The sequence below is a fragment of the Corvus cornix genome, chromosome 6 (genome assembly GCF_000738735.6).
Source record: "Corvus cornix cornix isolate S_Up_H32 chromosome 6, ASM73873v5, whole genome shotgun sequence".
NCBI lineage: Eukaryota > Metazoa > Chordata > Aves > Passeriformes > Corvidae > Corvus > Corvus cornix.
The window spans coordinates 11,564,348-11,583,263 of NC_046336.1; the positions used below are offsets into that span (position 1 = coordinate 11,564,348).

At 41.1% G+C, this 18,916-nt stretch overlaps 1 protein-coding gene across 3 annotated transcripts in view; it reads left to right on the top strand.

The window, feature by feature from the left end:
* LOC104695341 overlaps positions 1 to 18,916 on the top strand; it is a 97,683-nt gene that overhangs the window by 33,672 nt on the left and 45,095 nt on the right. For 2 of the 3 annotated variants that reach the window (XR_005602195.1, XM_010409121.2), the window contains exons 3-4: positions 4,116 to 4,206; positions 12,930 to 13,015. Coding sequence is in view for 1 of the 3 variants with exons in the window: in XM_010409121.2 (XP_010407423.1) it covers positions 4,116 to 4,186 (71 nt within the window). In the remaining 2 variants the exon portion in view is untranslated. Of the gene's footprint in view, positions 1 to 4,115; positions 4,207 to 12,929; positions 13,016 to 18,916 lie in introns of those variants that run through there. The other variant, XR_752839.4, reaches the window with a different exon arrangement.

Sequence of the window (18,916 nt, forward strand, 5' to 3'; positions counted from 1 at the left end):
AAAAGCTCTCTGTGGCTTGCAGCTGGTGCCAGCTCTGCCACTGATGTCTCAAGTGTTTCAGGGCAATTACTTCTGCTTTGTGAATCTCTTATCCATAAGACAGAAAACAAGAAGCAAAGCTGTTTGCTGACACAAATGGGTGCAGGGTCCCAGTTATTAGCCCAGTCAAGGACTTGAGAGATCAAGTTTCTCCTCCTTGTAGTAACATTGGCTTCCTGTAAACAGGTGACGTGGGCCTGGTTCATAGTACTCCCTCCAGCATTGAAAAAATCTTGGAGTTCTAGTGTGGCATCTAAAATCAAAACAATGATGAATGATAAGCTACTGAAGGGCTTTAATTTTTTCCCTGTCTTTCCACTAACAGGTAGTTAGGAGTTTTCAAGCTAATCCCTCTGCTATGTTGCAAGATGCTGATGGACTTGAGTATATAGTGATTGAAACCAGGGGTACAGAGAAAAACAACTCTGTGAGAAACAAATTACTTAATGTTCCAGGAAATTTATTATAACAATTCTTAGTTCTCAAGTAATATTTTCTTTATACTAAAAAGTGCTAATTAGTACAATTATCCCTGTGTGGGATGATGATTGTGAGTAATATTAGAGAAAACTGGGAAGTTATATTATTCAACATTCCAGCAGAAGTTAGTACAGAAATTATAAGATGGAATGCAGTTGGCATGTACAAAATGTATTTCACAATGATTCCCACACAACACAGCCTGCAACCTTGTGTACAGACTAAGAGGGATGAAATGAAGGTGGGAGCAGGTGGAGACATGGCAGCCAGGCTCTGCTGTAATCCTTGCAGGGGTGGGAAGTCGATGGTACCACGTAGCTGATAAATTCACACAGCAGCTGTCAACCAAAGGAGACAGGAGATGTCTTGCTGCTGAACCAGCAACTGTGGCAAAATAGCTCTCCTCAGATGAACTTGGTTCTCGCACACCTCCATCTCAGAGTTACCTGCCTCCAAGTTACGACCACCCTTCACTGAGCATGTGCTCTATATTTCAATGACTATATTTTTAAGAGCAAAGCAAGAGACTTTTACAGCAATCAGTAACAAAGGTATGTATGACTGGAGTCACTCAGGCTCCACCTGAATGGAAAGAAATAGTACCATGGTGAATTAAGGATGGGGAGAAGCCAGGGAGGACTGCATTGTGACTTCTGGGATCAGTTAGTGGACTGAAACTGTTTTTTCCCCCATAGGGATCCTACTGGGTAAGAATCATATCCGGTGCATACTGAATGATCCCCTCGAGCAACTTTCATTGGTGATTTGAGCTTGGCTCTGTATTGCTTTAAATTCAGTTTAAATGCAGTTGCCAGCAGCAGATGACATTCATCTAAAAGCAGGGAGAGCCAGGAGGGGGGTCTCTTCCTAGATTATAATAGAGGATTCAACTTTCTTAAACTGTAGGCACACGCCCCTGAACAAGTTAGTCAAGCCATACTTGGGTTCAGTGGAGTCATCATAACAGGACACCGACAGACTGGTCAGGCACAAGAGAGAAGTCACATTTTATTTGACATCTTTGTTGTGGACATTTAACCACTAGCAAACCATAAATGAGCCATGAACAGCACAGGCCCAGTATAAATATGAACACTGTTTGTTACAGCTGGCTGCACACCCTCTGGAGAAGGTCCTATTGATCTGATGGAGAGGAAGATAACATTTTAATAACCATTTAGTTAAAAGAAATTGTTAATGAACTGTTTAACAAATGGAAACTTCAAGCATTACTCAATTGAAAGAAAATATCTCTGTCCAATTTTAGAGCAGAGAGACCTCTGTAATAAGTGCTATCAGCTAGCAAAACATAAAAATCTGAAAGAGTATTCTCTTTTTCATTAGAGTTGGGAGAAATTTATGCTATTCTATTTGCACATATCTTTATTGGTTTAATATCTGTTACACTGCCCCGGAATTCTATGTAAAATAGGTCAAACAAGAAGTCCAGCAGATTATTTCTACAGACTTCTAGAAGTAGCACAGGGTGTACTCAACTTACAGATTGTGTTTATCCATTGATCACAAATGAACAATAAAAACCAGTCCAAAACTGGTCTTCCATGAACGGCTGTTCTCAAATTATTTGGAGTATTTCTCCTAAACACAACAGAAACAGTTATGCATATCAGAAAGAGCTAAATCATGCTGTTGAAAGTATTTCAAGGTCTCCAGAAAATCAAACCAATCAAACCCACCAGGTCATGCATAAAATCATCTCTGTGGCTTCACTGTATGTGTGGTAAGTAGCAAAACAAGGCTGAGGAAGCCAAGTGTTTTAACTGAAGGTGTTTAGCCAGGCCTGGTTAACTTGACATCGTGAAGGATTAAGGGCAAGCAGAATGTCAACCAAACCATGGTTTGGACAGATGCTGAAGCCCTCAACTAATGAAGAAACTTTTAATCACTTGGAAGTGCACCATAGCAGTGTCTAAGGACCACTTCCACCGGACATTACTGGAGACACCAGAACAAAGGCCTTCATTTCTATAGCATGAGCTGCCTCATTCTGTAGGTCACACATCAGCACAGCCCACTGCAAAGGCAAATCAGAGGGAGATGTTTACTGCCTGAATTAAAATTCTTGCTGTGTAAGAGACATGCAGAATCTGGACCAGTATCCTTTATCATTTATTAACTGCACTCAGTCTCATGACCTATTTCTGTCATTCAAGACAGAACAATCAGACATAGCCTTTCCATCAATCAGTGCCAAACAAGTGGTAAAAATATCAGTCGTCTGTATCCAAACATCTTGTTTTTATTATTACATATTTATTGAGTTAGAGGAAATGCCAGACTACAAATACATAGCATATTCATCAAAATTCCCACCTTTATCTTGGTTTTTTTTTTCCTTCCACTGCTGTTAAGAAAAAAGAAAATCCTTGTTGAAAAATTTATATTGGAAGAATTTAGCATTGGAGGAAAATAGTCATGTCAGCTCACAACAGAAAAAACTATTCAAAATGGGACAATTTATTGCATTGTACCCTCTCTTCACTCCAGAGATGCCTGATTTAACAGCTTCTGAAAGCAGCAGGGAATTTGCTGCTTTAAACTGCTTTCCATGTGCTCCTGTGGATCACTCCTACACATGCTCAGCTGAGCAAAGGTGAAACCTGTCCCAAGGGAAGGTGGCTCTAGCCTTGAAATAGGGCAATTATGCTGCAGAGTGAATGAATAGTTGCCTTGAGCAACTATGATTGAGTGAAGCTTCCCAAGAGCACCAGGGTCATTGTGTTCTATCAGATCTGCCAGTTAAAGACGGGACAGTTTTGTTTTTAGAGCAGAACTTGCTCTGATGAGGAGGTTCACAGGCTTCCATATGAAATTACCATGTTTGGAATATTCACCAGGCTAGAAATGCCCTCAGATGTGTGGGCTGTATCCTCATGTCATACCTCAGACAGACCCAGAGACTCTCAAATAGTTACAGCTGTTTAGGATACACCCCTTGTCAGCTGCCCAAAGCCACCTTAATCCTGCATGCAGACCAGGGTCCTGCTATGAGCACCCTAGCAGGAGCAGGTAGAGGATTTCAGCCCTTCTTCAAACTGGTGGTCGCTGGCACTCAGCTTCACAAGGGAACTCCCTTGAGCAGAACAAGGGAAACCCAGCCAGGCAACTCTGCTACTATCAGATGGGCAGCTGGGGCAAGTATCTCTCTCAGACACTGTACACCCTCTTTTCAGCACTTTCTGCAGCCATAAGAGGACCCCCTTTCCAAGGTAGGGATGGAGAGTTTAATACATCTCAATAAATTTATTCCTCTCCTGAGCAAAGCTGTCAAAAATCAATGAGCTGTCAGCAACAGCTCTAACTGTATAATTTAATCTCTAGGGTCCTTCACAGCTGGTATGACAATAGAAGTCTGTCCCATGTTCTTCTGGGGACCATGTTACTCAGCACACTGTGACAAAAAGCAAGGGTACAGAAAAAAATGGATGAGGCAGAGTATTTTGAGTGTGAAGAGAAAAAATGTATGCTGCCTAAAGAAACTGCCTTAGAAATAAATTCATTTTCTACTTGCCAAAGTCCAAACAGGGCTATATTTGAGATCCTCTGTCTCACTGCTACCTTGTTCTGATTTGCAGGTGCTCACACCACTTTCCAGGGGACTGGTTTGGTAGACTTCTTCCATTTGGGTAGAATGAGGGAACAATGAAGCTTCCCTTTTAGAGAAAGGTAAGGATATCATGACTGTCAGACTAGACTGACTGTTTACTCATGCTCTATGTACAGGTGAGTACATATTTCAAAAGAAAGGGACTTTTGGGGGCAGACAAACTGAAAGAAAGGCTTGCCTACATCACTGGGTGAATCCGATTATATCAGGAAAGTGTTTAGTCCCTCCAGCACTTTTTTCACCTAACCTAAACAATCTTTACAGCCTCAGATACTGACTAAGCAGTCAGAGTTTACTAAAATCTACATACAGACCAACCTGAAATAAGTAAGCATCTTATGAGACTTACAGGACTCAAATTGGCCTAGCTAAATCCCCCTAACACACGTATTTTTGTTTTTATGAAATTTTAAAATGGAATTTCCCCCTCACCTCTTTCAGAGAAAATGTTTAAATCACTTGTCTGTGTCAAGAAATGGGACATTTAACTCCTGATGAGCATCAGCCCAGTTAATTTCAAAAAATTAAAGCAAAAGGGCAGGTAAAACAATGTACAATAAGAGAAAGCTACCCAGCAGGTCACTGATGATGGGATTTTCTAAGACGCCAATGAAGATATATTTAAATTCTACTGGAGTTTGGCATTTTAACCTTGAGGCAAAATTTCTTTAGCCAGTTACATAGACTTTTAACTGCACATGGCCAGCCTTACTGAGTTATGCCAAGCTGACAAGTGTCAGCACAGTTTCCTACAGCCAGCAATATCCCAACCCTCATACATTGCCAAGAGCTCCTTTCAGGTTTGCTTTAATCTGACAGAGACCCCTCCACTTCCGAGCAGAAATATCCAGGTTCCATTCCTCCACTAACATGAGTTCCCAACCGAGCAACCTATACAGCAGGAAAACATAGTAAACAGGGAAAATGAGTTACCAACATTTTTATAGCTTCTTTAAATGTTTTGCCTGTTCCAGTTAGAAGCCATATTAATCCTATACAACCTCAAGCTCTGAGCAGTGAAAATGAAACACAAGAGCCCAGAAAGCTCCTCTAGAATCTGGCTGAAGAACTGGCCAATTGCAGTCCAACACTGCAAGACAAAAGAGAAGCACGAAGTGATAGTACAGTAGAGTCAATGTGTCTGTGCCATCAGTAAATCAGCAAGGAGGCCAGACCTCAGTCTCTGTGCTCTGATCAAGCACTGTCTCTGGCTCACATCTGGCAGAGTGGAAAGAACACAGCAGCACAAATGTTTGATTATCCATCTTAAAACATTCAGTTCAAACTCCAGCCTTGCTCCATACAGACACATTTCAGGGGCACATCCTCCCATTACCAAGAACAAAGGAAACAGAGCTTTGAATGTGACCAAAAACAAACTGTCTGTCAGAGAGGGAGAGATCATTATACCTTTTCAAAAAAACAAGACATTAGGGAGTTACTTTCACTCCATTTGATGTCTGGTATTTGATGTCAACACTTCAGAAACAAAACAACTGAAGTTGTTTGGTTTTGGTTTCTTTCTTTATATAATTCACTATTTTTCTTGCAGCCAGTGGCATTATAAGGGTCTCAACAATTACAGGTAACAAGTATGTCTCTATTGGCATAAATACTTTGCAAAGATAGGAAAGGTGAAGTACTTTCTGCTTTGTAGAAGCTGTAAGTATTGGGTGAAAAGAGACCCAGGAATCTCTGTACCAAAGACTGTTTCTAACAGCTTGTGAGTTTCCTGTGCATTGTCCAATCCTTTAAATGTCAAAAGTCCCACACCGTTTTGTTAAAAAGAAAAACATGCCATGCACTACTAATTGAATAAATCAATACACAGAGAAGGCCACGAAGGGAATGAAATGTTTTTGACACACACAAGCAGTTGTTTTCAGTGCATAAAAGGAAAAAACCCTGCTTGCCCTTTATGCCTTAATTAAGACAACCTCAGGAACATGGGGTGAAAGACCTTTCCTGTGCACCCTCCTCACTGTTCTGGTCTTGTCTCCCTGCTGTTTGGCCATTAGTAACAGTCAGAAGTCTGTGAACACAAAACAAGTCACTGCAGTCTCTAAGAAGGGATCCAAACATCAGATGGGTTCCCACAAAGATCCAGAACAGCCTCAGAAATCCATGAAGGCAAATATGTGATGGACTGTTGCCATAACGGGCTTGATAGAAAGTGTATTTATAGGGTCTAGTCACATGAGCTATCTGAAGTCTTTGGTAATTTTTTCATTTACAAATATCTACATTCTTCTCGGAAATTTTAAACCCCTTTGTCTCCAGAAGGGCCTTCCAAGGACATTCTTACAAAACTTTTGCAGCCAGGTGTCTAACAAAGGCAGCAATTTGGGCAGAAATCCTTCTCCAGAAGCTTCCTCTGGGCTGATGGGCACTGATGAAATAGCCTAAGACAGCTTGCTTTGAAAGCACTTTAAGGAGCTCCATGGAAGCCTGGCATTTGAAGCCACTGAGACTTACTCTTTCCCAGAGCTTTTCTTGTAATGCGAGTCTCTGCAGAGAGATTCACTGCAATGCAAAGATGAGCAACCTCCTCTTTCTGGCTGCTGGAACTTTGGGCTCTGTCTAGTAGCTCTTGGTACAGTGCTTTTCTATCTTGTTAATGTCTTCCTGGAGGTCAGGCCACGAAGGGCCATCCCTGTGAACTGCTGTGGCAGCAAACAGCAGAGAGCATCTATGCTCCACTGTGGGACCTGCATCTGGTTTCTCAGTCCCCAGCAGAACCATTTGCAGAGATTCATCTTCCCTAAACATGGCAATGGCTTAGATTAATACTTTGGAGGCCTCAGCCTTCTTTCCTCATGAAATCTAGCTCTGAAGGGCAATCTAGTGTGGACTGACAAGAAGCCATTTCAGTCTTTCAAGGACTTTCACCCTTACCTTTTGCTTACTGCCAGCTCTGAGATCCTCAAGCCAGGATGGAAACGGAAAGTAGTCATAAAACAAGTTATAGCAACCATAGGCTGAGCTCAATTAAGGCTTGCCTGTCTGTCCCTACTGCTAGAGAGATAAGGGAAAGAGGAACAAAATGATAGTATGTGATTTTCTGCCAGTGAGAAAATGAGATTAAGAGACCTGAATCCTGTGAAGTGATATATGACCAAATCAAGATACATTATGGAAACCATTTGTGCCACTAGCTGTGGCACAAAATGGAGGAAGATAAGACCAAGACGAAATCTACTCTCTCTCCCACACTTCAGAATTTGAGATCTATGCGAGGATGGATGTTTAGAGCCCAGTCCTGCCCTCACTACCAGTTTAAGTATTATCTGATCTTCAAACACCTGTAGAGCATTACCTACAAAAGAAGGGACTCTGCCCCCATCAGGTTCTGGAGTCTGTTGTTGGCATATCTGCACACACAAATACTCCTTAGTGCCCTGACACTTGTCTATAAGCTGCTTGTGCTTCCATTCAAAGTGCCTGTGGCTGCCAGGCATTCTTGAATCAGTTCAGGAGCGACCTAATCCTCTTGTAATTATTTACACCTTCCCACAAGTCAGACTCTGAAGTGCTTTCTTTTAAGGACAGAATCAATGCATTACTCAATGCACACAGGTAAGACCAAAATTTCCACATCCTTTCTCTTTGCTCCTCAGGCAATCCTATTGCTTCCTAAAATTCAACTAAGTTATGACTCTCTAGTTGAAAGCAACAAAGTTTGTTCCTGTCCAGAATGAAATTTGATCCTGAAAAGACCAGAAGTAACAGAGCTTGCTTAGTGGTAATTTTCTGACCACTGTTTTGAAGGAAGACAGTAGTCTACCAACAGTAGATTTTACTCCAAGGAAGCAATATAGAATATTTATGGATGTGGTCAAGATCTGAGCCCAAACCTCTGGTTTATATCCAAAGATCTGAGACACAAAGAATTATTTCAATTCTCAACATGCTAGGAGATTACAGAAGGAAAGCTCAGGTTACTAATAAAGCATCACAGAGGAAACCAGTGGCAAAACCATTTACACTCATTCTCACTCCTAAATGACACTAAAGAAGAAGCAATCCCGTTGGCCTGACGGAGCTCACAGTATCCATCAAGCACCTGGTTGTCCTGGCACTTCATTTATGCAATCATTTGGTGTCATGATATCAGAGTGAAATCATAAAAGATACCTAGTGCTTTTCATTTTTATGACTTCAGAGAATAATACAGTTCCAACTTCACTTTTAATTCCCTGACTTTTCCTGACTATGAATATCAGAAAATCTCATATACTCCATGATCACAGGAGCCTTGGGCTGAGAATGCTGGAAATCCTTAAGAGTAAATAAAACTGTGATTTTTTTCAAACAAAGGTTTTCTAAGCATGAAGTCTTCCCTCTCTCCACATGTATTGTGCAAAGATCTTCTCAGGAAATTAAACAATAATAGTTTTCCAGCATAGTCAAAGGCACCAGAAAGGCAGTATTAGCTGACAGAAAAGATCAAACTGCCTTGAGAAGTAGGATGAGTTAACTCAACTGCTCTTTAAATATGTAAGCATTTTCATCTCTGCCTGTGCAATTAAAAATTAGCATATAGATTTAGCATCTTTAGATTGGTCTAAAATTAAGCCCTAATAAATCATACAAATTAAAAATTAGGCATAAGTTCAACAGTGTAATGTACCACGTATCATGTCTTCTGTAGAGGTCAGCTCATTAACACCTCAACATAACATGGTCCAGCCTCTTGGTACAAACCTTCCCATCACACAAGTGAGCAAAAAATCATTGAGGAGAAGTTCCAAATAATCCAATGCCTTCACATCCCAGGATAGAGTATGAAATGAGATATAATCAATGAATTACAGAAGATACAGTTAGCAAATGACCTTGTCTAATCTATTTCTATATCCTCAGGAATGACCACTTTGATCTAAACTAATCCAAATAGATCTTAGGTTTTCCTAAGGGTGAAGAAAATCATGTCTTTCAAATTGTTTAGAAACACATCTGCATCCAAAGCTTTTGGAGTGAAAAGTTAGGTCAGATTTCTTTAAAGAACCGTTCCTCCTGTAAGATTTCCAACTTTTTATACTTCCAGTGAAGACTGGAATCTCAAAACAAGTTTTCTTCACAGCCTCACAGGCTCTGGTCAAACATTCTGTGATGATTTGCAGGGTGCAGCTTTGTTGTCTGCCTATTTCACACATCTCCTTCCACCAGGTTCCACTGGTCGTTCTGACACCAATATCTCCAGAAAGTTCTCAACAAGAAAGTTTTTGAATTTTCCAGAAGTGCAGTGGGATGAAGAAACGACCTAATCAACTCCAACCAGAAACTATCTACAGCTTCAATCATAGCTGCTTCTAGCAACGCTGGAGATCCTGGAGGTTGTTTAATGGTTTCTAAACCAACTATTCAGTAGGAGAAATGGATTGCACTGGAGACACAGTTCTTTGATTGAGAGCCAAAAGTCAAGATCATTAATCCTGATAATCAAAACAGCAGTGCACTGATTGAAAGAAGCAGGGCATAAGCCTTCTTCTCACAAACAGATTTTAACCCTGAACCACAGCTCTCCTAAGTTTCCTCTGATTTTGACTTGCTATTTCATACCCCTGGCTCCCAAAGTTAAAGCTGTGTGGTGGAATCACTGCCATATTCAACACCATCAGATTTACATCAGCTCATGTATTTTCAGGGGAGGGGAAAGGAAAAAAACATGCAAAACACAACAGTTTCTCAAAAAAATTATTGTAAGGAAAAAAATTGCATCTTTGGTGGGGACAGTTTTATACAAATCAGAGAGACAGGAAGATAAAACCCAGCATTTAAAAACAATCTCTGGAGCAAGCCTTCAGTCTTCTCAAAATCTGCAAATTTTTCTGAATCTTAGCACTTCTCAGGTTGCATTTTAATGTTCAATTTTTCACTGGCTATAGTTAGTACATCCATCTGCAAAATGCTGCGGGATTATTTGAGAGGAAAAGCTTATGCATATGAAATAATTTTTATGTATGTACTTATAAAAGAGTATTTCTAAAGTCACTTCCAGCATGCCAATGCTATTTCTCCTTCTATTAATCGAACGTTTAAAAACATCTTTGCTGTTCTATGATCATGAATTAATTTCTATGTGTTCAAACTTTAGAAGCACATATATACTTTGCTTGAAATGTTATATTTAGACCTAATCATAAGCTTCAGAGTTCAAAAAAGCTGCTTTGGGAAGAAATGCAGAAACTGACTTGGGAGCTATAAGCATCACTACCCACCCTTGTTAGCTGCCATGGTGTATGGAATTAGGTATTTTCTCAAAGAGAATGTCACATATAAAGTCACCCATTAAGGGCAATAGAGAGAGGCTTCAGCAAAACTCCCATTCCCTTTTCGTTGATAACCACGGAGTGCCCTTTCCAAACTGATTTCAGCAGCAGGAGACATCTAAAGGCTGAGTAACATACTGCAAGCAAACAAGTATTACTATTCAACAGCCCATTTCTTGAACAGAGTGCAATGAGTCTGCTTCAGTTAGACCCAGAGTTACATTACTAAACATAGTGAGGTTTTCAGGCACTCAGAACAATCAATACACCTTTCAATACACCTTTTGATAGGGAAATTCCCAATTTGGGGAGTTAGTTGAAAGAAATCTGATTTCAGCTCCTAAGTCTGATTCTATTTGTTTCATTCCAACTTTTGTCAAATCTAGAAATATTGATGTGTGTAGAGGGAAACTATTTTTAAAGATTCAGTAATTATGAAAATAGGAGATGCTCATAGAGGCATCTGATTGATGACATTTCTGAAGAACTGTAAACATCCATGGAGACTCATCACAAAATGGTGAGATTATCTAGCACAGTTTAAACTGCAAAGAAAGGAGATTAAAATGAATACCTTTTTGTTGTTGTTTTTTTGGTTTTTTTATCCAGCAGTCAAGGACAGTCACTGCAGCTCAGCTGATGTGCTGTAGCTCAGCACAGTGACCTGAATGAGGCTCCGTTCCTTGCCATCATCACAAGGGGTGCAAGCCAGGATGTTGGAGCAATCCTTGTATCGTCAGCATTGTATCAGCACCAGGCAGCTGAAAATCTAGCCTCAATCCTACAAATCTGGACCCAAAAATCCAGTCCTATAAACATCCTGAGGCTGATAATTTCCAAGGGTAGAACAACTGCCAGGTACTTCAGCAGCAGCTTCTGTTCCACATCCCTCAGACTGTGCAAATACAACCCACATGAAATAACAGAGGGTACAACCACCACTCATCTCCAAACTATATAGATAACACCAGTGGTTCGTAAGATAGCAAATCCTGGGGCCAGGCATCCTGTGAAGTGCTGTCTCTCAATTCTGACAGTCCTCATGCCATTTAACCCAGTAACCAACTTTTCACTAAAGTGAGCAATGTACACAGTGCTCTTCCCTGCAAGAAGAAAGGGAAGGTGAATAGCATCCCTCTGCTCCTCTGGCTTTTGCTGCTAGCTAATTATTCATTTGCAATTTATCAGCTAATTATACATGTGCCTTGGCATTTGAAGACTTAGGGGCATACTTTATTTAATGGCTAGTAATTACACAGGCTTCCTCTGATCCCTGTGCTCTAACAGGAAGGCTTTTCTGTTTTGCCCTTGTGCTGTCAGATCTAGAGGTTAAAGACCCCAGGACAGATGGTTATCCTGTTGCACACAGAAGCAGGCTTATACTTCATGTGAGGATACAGGGTTCCCCAATAATTATCTGTTAAGGAAACAAATTATTTCCTTTAGAGCTCGATGCTGATCTGTCTGTTCCCGTGTAGGTGAAAAATTACCAAGGTGCAAAAGGCAATATGAAGACCAATCCACTGCTATTTTTCCCCTGGGAACAGTCCAATATACAGGCCTTGCTCCTCAGCTCCACATCTACACAACCCATTGCTGCAGCTGTCTGCCTTGGTATGCAGCACCACCAGGATGTCCCTGTGAGACAGGGCCTGAGCCTCAAAATATGTCGATGCGGAAAAGACAAACAGATACGGCAGGATGCAAAGAATTCTTTGACTCTTGGCACAGATGGTTGAATAGCACAGCTGGAGGGAGTGAGACTTAGGCAGGAATGCTGACAGAGATGGGAAATATTGACAGCAATTACAGTTGTGGAGAACATGCTTTGTATTTGTTGCCATCGGTGTTTGTGAGGATTACGCTCACATAATTGCCTAAGAGACTTAACTGTGGGTCATTTCATCATGAAAATGCTCAGAAAAGATGAGGCGGATTAGCAAGTGGCATGGTGGCAGCACACATGAATTAGGGTTCCTTACATTCCCAAATGGATACCATTGTCCTGGAAGTTTTAAAGCCCTGCTGCTCCTTCCTCTAACCTAAGGCCACTTTATGTGTGAATAAGGGCATTCACATGAGCTTTGGAGGCTAATTTATTCCATTTTAGTTATTAACCTGTACCTCACATGAGTTTTCTTCTCTAGGCAAACTGTGTCCCAGCCATTTTTTACTAAAGAACCTTTAAAGTTTCCAGGCTCCAGACAAAAGAGAAAGGTATTTACATATGCCTTCAACAAGAGCAGACTTCAGAGACTGTGATATCCAGATCAAACACTTGCATCTCTAGCCCCTCTCCAGAGTTAGGCTTCTGAACACCCCTGATTTTGGCAATGGATTAACTCTAGAGCAGAGCAGTAACTTGAACCTACCACTCCTATCCCAGCTCAGCTGGTAGTCAAATCATTTGTCCATCTGTGATCTGCACTAGCTGAATCAATCAACTCACATGAAAGGCAAATGATCTCTTAAGCTTCTTATAATGGAATAATTTCTCTTTCTCACTTTAGGCACACAACTTCTTGGCAAGACTGAGGCAGCATCTGATATAATGAGTTAATACTCCCAGCCTAAGGATTTGGAAAAAAAAAAAAAAGAAAAAGAAAAAAGGGGCTTTCAAAAGTAATGGGATCAAGCTAATAGGTCCAGTGATGGTGGACAGCACTTATGGATAGATCAAATATTGCAGAGGTTTGTAAGTCCAATAAAAAATATTGCTTTGCATCTGTTGATGCCATGAAGATTTTTTGCCTTTTTCTTTTATACCCCTGTTATACCTTTTTACAACTTCTGTATTCTTAGTGCTTTTTGCCTACATTCTTGGACTTGTTTGTCAAGCTAAGAGACTAAACATTTTAGAAGCTTTGTAGCTAGGGATCAGTGTGCCCGAGACCCCAAGGTCCTCTCCAGAACACATTCTGTAACCTGAGATAGAACCAGGGGAAGGCTCCTTGGGGAGGGGGGCTCACTCCAGCCTCTCACTGGGGAATCTTTGATAGATATGCTAATTAGTAAAACCTATAATGTTATACCCAATGTTGGGGGGAGACACACACACTGGAGTGGGATACATCTCGATGCACATGACCTGGACGTGTGCACCTAAGGGTCCTTAAAATAAATACCAAGGTAAAATCCCTTTTCCCTTCTAACCGTGTATGATTCTGGATTTTAAGACCAGGAAAAGGCATCACTGTACTGTTTCTTAATTTAACTGTGCATCAGTACTACTGAAAATGCTTGTCCCCTTTCACATCCACATTTACCTGTTCCTGCTATTAAATCAGTGGCACCCATGTCAACTGAGACCAGCCAAGCTTGCAAATACACCTTCTCTGGGAAAGGGAATGACTATTTTAACAGAAAGCCAAGAGAGGCCAGACTGCAGATCCTGTGAGGGATAGACAAATGAGAATTAATGTGGTCTCTTGATTCCCAGGTAACTGGGAAGGTAACTCTGGCCAGGTAACTCTGCTATGAAGAAACAGGATCATTTAGGTTGGAAAAGACCTTTAAGATCAAATCCAACTGTAAAACTAACACTGTCAAGTCCAGCACCAAACCACATTCCTAAGCACTACATCTTCATCTCTTCCAAATACCTCAAACTGGTGAACCATTTTCCTGGGCAGCCTCTTCCAGTGCTCCATACCCTTTCTGTGAAGAAATTTTTCCTAATATCCAATCTAAACTTCACCTGTGCAACATAAGGCCACTTCTTCTCATCCTATTATTTTTAAGTAGTATCAGAGGAGAGCCCTGAAATGACACAGTAAATACATTCTCTGATAAAGCCTGTTAAGGAGAGGGGCAGACAGCATTTAAAGCAAAGCTATAATACACCAGCTTTAGTTTACCAGCTTTTGTATTGGATCCCAATAATGAGCAGCAATGTTTCACAGTAGCTCAAAGCCCATTGTGAAGGAAAAACCAATTTCTGGCTGCGATTATAAAGGTTCCTATTCTGATTTTACTTACTTGGTCTCTAACTTCAGAATTTTTGCCTACTTCAAATGATGCTATAAGAAATAAGAACACAGAAAAAAAAAAAAGGAAGCGATAAATGCACATATTTGGGGGAATAACAACAGAAAAAGGGAATGGGTGCTGCACTTCACGGCAGAAATGCTTGCTTGAAACTCAGAAACAGAAGAAATTGTAGGTCCTATTCCAGATGTCTTGTTCGAGAAAAAGTGGGAAGAAGAGAATTATCCAGAGAGAAGCACACGGATGAGTCTTTTCTGGGTAAATAGCAGAAATACCGCATTTTCTGGAGGATATTGGTTACTGAAAACAGCACAGTATGAAACAGAGAGTCTAAGTTCTTTGTGATGGTGACAACTCTTTGTTTAAAAGCTGAGATAAACTATAGTAAGTAGTGGGAATTTAGATTTGATTTCAATAAGGAGAAACTGTTAAGGACTGAAAGGTGGAAAGCAATGCAGATGAAAGTGATCATAAGACAGCAGAGGAAGGGAAAGGAGAATGAGGAGAATGAGGACATAATGTGGACTTAAAAAAAAAAAACATCAGACTTGAACACATTCAGAACTGTGAGGGATGGTCTCTTGGGAAGATAATCTAAGGTAGGGAGGAATGCAGGGGATATGGTAGTGCTGAAAGGGACTGTAAAAAAGCACAATAGCAGCCTATCCTGGTACAGAGCAAAGCTAGTGAACATAGCTTGAAACCAATATGGTACATTAGGAGCACTTTAAAGGCTGAACAATCAAAAAACACCTGTATAGAAGCTGGGAACAAGGACAAGCAACTCAAAAGTATAAAGGACTAGCGTAAGCATGCAGGGATAAATCAGGAAGGCTAAGGCACAAGTTGAATTACAACTAACAAGGACATAAAGGCAACAAAGGAGGTTCTATAAATACATTAAAAGAAGAGAGGAAAGAAAAGCATAAGCCCATCAGTTAATGAAGATGAACAAATCTGATGATGCTGAGAGTGCAATGTTATCTCTGCGACAGCCTGCACAAAAACAGGTTAGTTGTGACCCAACGCTTAACACAATCATAATAAGAAGAAAGCTGGACAGAATAGGGAACAAGTTGCAAACTGCTTAAACAAGTTAGGGCTTGCTAGCCCTTGCTAGCTAATACTGTATATTAAAATATAGTAAATTCAGGTGTGAATTTACCCCTGTGACTCAGCACCAACCACCAGTGCTGCACGTCTGTATCTGTGGAATAAGTGGGCAGATGTATTGTTCCAGAAGCTTGTTGGTGTCTGACCTTGGCAAGGAGGTGGGGATGACAACACATCCAGAATATTTCTGGAGATAAGAAAAAGTACATATTCACAAAGGCAAATTTCAGCATTCTTAAGACTTTTTTTTGCCAATTCCTTGAATCTGTTCATCTGAGAAGTGTGAAAAGGGCCCCACAGTTACCAGTTCAGTGCAATTGGGTAACGCCAGCTTTGCTTTGCCATTTTCCATGGAGGCTGGCCTTCAAAAAAATATAGAAATAGTTCCTATAGTCAGAAACACAGCCCCTTAGTGTTATCGGATGTGTTATCCAGCAGTTTCTGCTGCTAAGTCAGGGTATGGACAACCTCATGCACTCCAAGATGTTGTAGCCTCTCTCCTGGCAGGCCAGGATGTGTCCCTGCCTACCATCCTCCATATGGCACAGACCAGATGAAGTGTGTGCTCTCAGGACTCCGAGTTTTAACTGTCCTCTATTAATAACACAGATTCTTCTTTCTACAACACAAAGTGACTCCACAGCATTTTCTGGTAAGGGAAATTATAGCTTGGCATCTGTTCTTTTCACTGCCAGAACCAGATTGCTCATCTTATTATATCTTACAAAATTGCTCAAGACCTGCAAGGAGAAAATGGATTTTCAATATGGCCTTTTTTTGTTTTAATAGGCACACTTAAGATCACAAAAAGCACCATGCCACTTCCAAACACACCACAGCACTTTTTCAGGGACAGACATGATAAGGGTATTAGGAAATAAAACTGAGGAGCTTCAAAACATAACATCCCAACACTGATACCAAGATCATCTGCTTGATTAAAAAGCTCTGTGCAGTGCTTGTCCCATTTCAGCTCAGCTGGGAGCAAGTCTACCACTTAACCCTGGGTGGTGACTGAGCACAGCAGAGAACATCTCATGACACAAAAAAAAAGGACATTTTGTAGCTATTCCCTTCTCCTGCAACCTGTTAATTTACAGGTGAACGAAACTCCCAAAACTGGGATTTCTAACTGAGACACAAAAGAACTTTTAAGAACATGACACAATGGCACAGGTTCAAAAGAGGAAGCACCCTGGCAGTTAGGATTTATATTCCTATTCACTATCACCCATGTTAGGGAATAGAAGGACCACACAGCCAAGAAGAGCTGTGTGTCTGCATTTAACTGTGCTCTCTGCTGAATAGAGGTTACATTAAATCAATACAGAAGATAATTCTTGACTTTTATCCTGCTGCCACACCTTGCCATCATGATAAAGTTGACAACCCCCTGCTGGGTTACACATGGCCTTCCTAAGCCTCACATGAATCAACAACAGAAATAAAACTCTAAGAGATAAGGATCTGTGGCAAACAGCATACCCTTGCAGGTAATGTGCCTTCTACAAAATCTTCACAGAACTAGTGAATGTCTCCATTCCAAGAAGTTATTTGAATTTCTTTATAGGGCATTCCAGCTGTTGTGTTTGTCAAATGGCAGCCAGAGAACAGGGAATATTAATAAATAGCCATTATCCATATGGTACTCACACCATGTGCTTGTATCTCATGTACTATTGCCCCTGCACCACAAGCCTACACAGCTTGAAGACTCAGCCCACAGCTGGCTGTGTCCCAGAAGCATTTCCAAGAGGCAGCACCCACACACAGACCCAGAAACAGTAGAAAGCTCAGAATAGAGTCCAGCTCCAGCATAAAAGATCCGCCTTTGGCTGCTGCTGAGAACAGCTAAACACAAAAGCCAGGAAAAGAAAAATGATCTGATTGTCAAGTCAAACTGTCCCCCCTCTCTTATGCTCACAGTTCTGATTTAGCCTCTTTACATCTCCTCTACCTCATCCCTGCTCAGTCAGACCTTAGCAGAATCCAGAAGGGAAACCCACGAACATGGTATAACCTTCCAAAAGAAAATATGAACTCCAAATTTGCCATATTCACATTACTGGGGAAATGATTGCTATAAATTTGCCTAGAGTGACTTTCTGCCACCTCCCTGGATTCCCAGTTCAGCAGGTACTTTCAGCCCAGGGACATCCACGACTAATAATGCTGCATCCTGGTTGTTGGTCAGCAGCTGAGCACAGGGAGTTTTTCCCCGCTCTTCTTGAGCATCACTGAAGCAGCACACAGGATGCTTCCCCTTCCAGAAGGAGTAGCTGGAACCACCCCAGCAAAGCAGAGGGGTCAGGGTGAGAAGCACTGTACCCTGGGGAGATGCAATCTCTATTCCACAGGCGCACTGTGCAGCTCAGCCAGGTAATGTAGCTGTGCTGGCTTGACACATAAATCAGGCATTACCATTTTCATTCTCTGTCCGCAGGGCACACAAAACGAACCAGCATGGTGCACAACTCACTTCAGTTCAGTAGCAGAGCTGCTATTCCAAGCGCATTCATTAATTGCAAGGGGCCAAAGGAAACAGACACACAGCACAGTGGCCATTCCCCTTCAAGTGACTCCAGTCCTTTTTTTTTTTCAGAAGACACTTATTCTTCTAATCTTCTGGCATTTGATATTAACAGATCACTCCTTCACCAGCTTCATCTCCCTCCAGCACATCTTCACTACCTACAAACTTCACTACTGCTTCTCTCAAAGGACTCCAAGAGCTGCACTAGTCTTCACATGTGCAATCACATCCCTTCTCATACACGCAGAAATCCTGTGCTGCACTGAGAAAGCTAAGCATACAGTCTGCAGAAATCTCCTTTCAGCATAAGGTTTGTGCTCTTTATACCAATGATTTTAAGATTAGCCTGAACTGGTTCCACTCCACTGCCATTTCCTTCTGGTATTTTACAATTGGGTAATACCAAACAGCACCAAATAATGTAAACACCGAAATAATGAAAGATAAAACATAAGGCGGTTATGGGAGCTGCAGCTTCAAGTGGCATTTGCCAATGTTGTTTTGGCCAATTTAAAAGCAGTAAATGAAGTCTGCATGCCAAGGAACAGACACCTGTAAGCAGTTTGAGAAAAGAAGCCATTGAAAATAAGATAAGAGAAACGCTAGGACTGAGCTGAGTTCAGGAACATAAAACATCCTGGGACCAATTCCAACTAAGGCTCAGTCTGTGCAACCCCACCCCAGGTTAGAGGGACTGATGATGCTCACAGCTCACCTGAAGACTCTGAAAAGAAATCATGAAATCCAGAGATCACCTCTGTCAAATGAGGAAGTGTTCACTGAATGTCCTGAGAACTCCACCATTTAAACCTCAAAAAAAAAGAAAAAAAAAATACCACCACCTACAGTCATTAAAACTGTTTT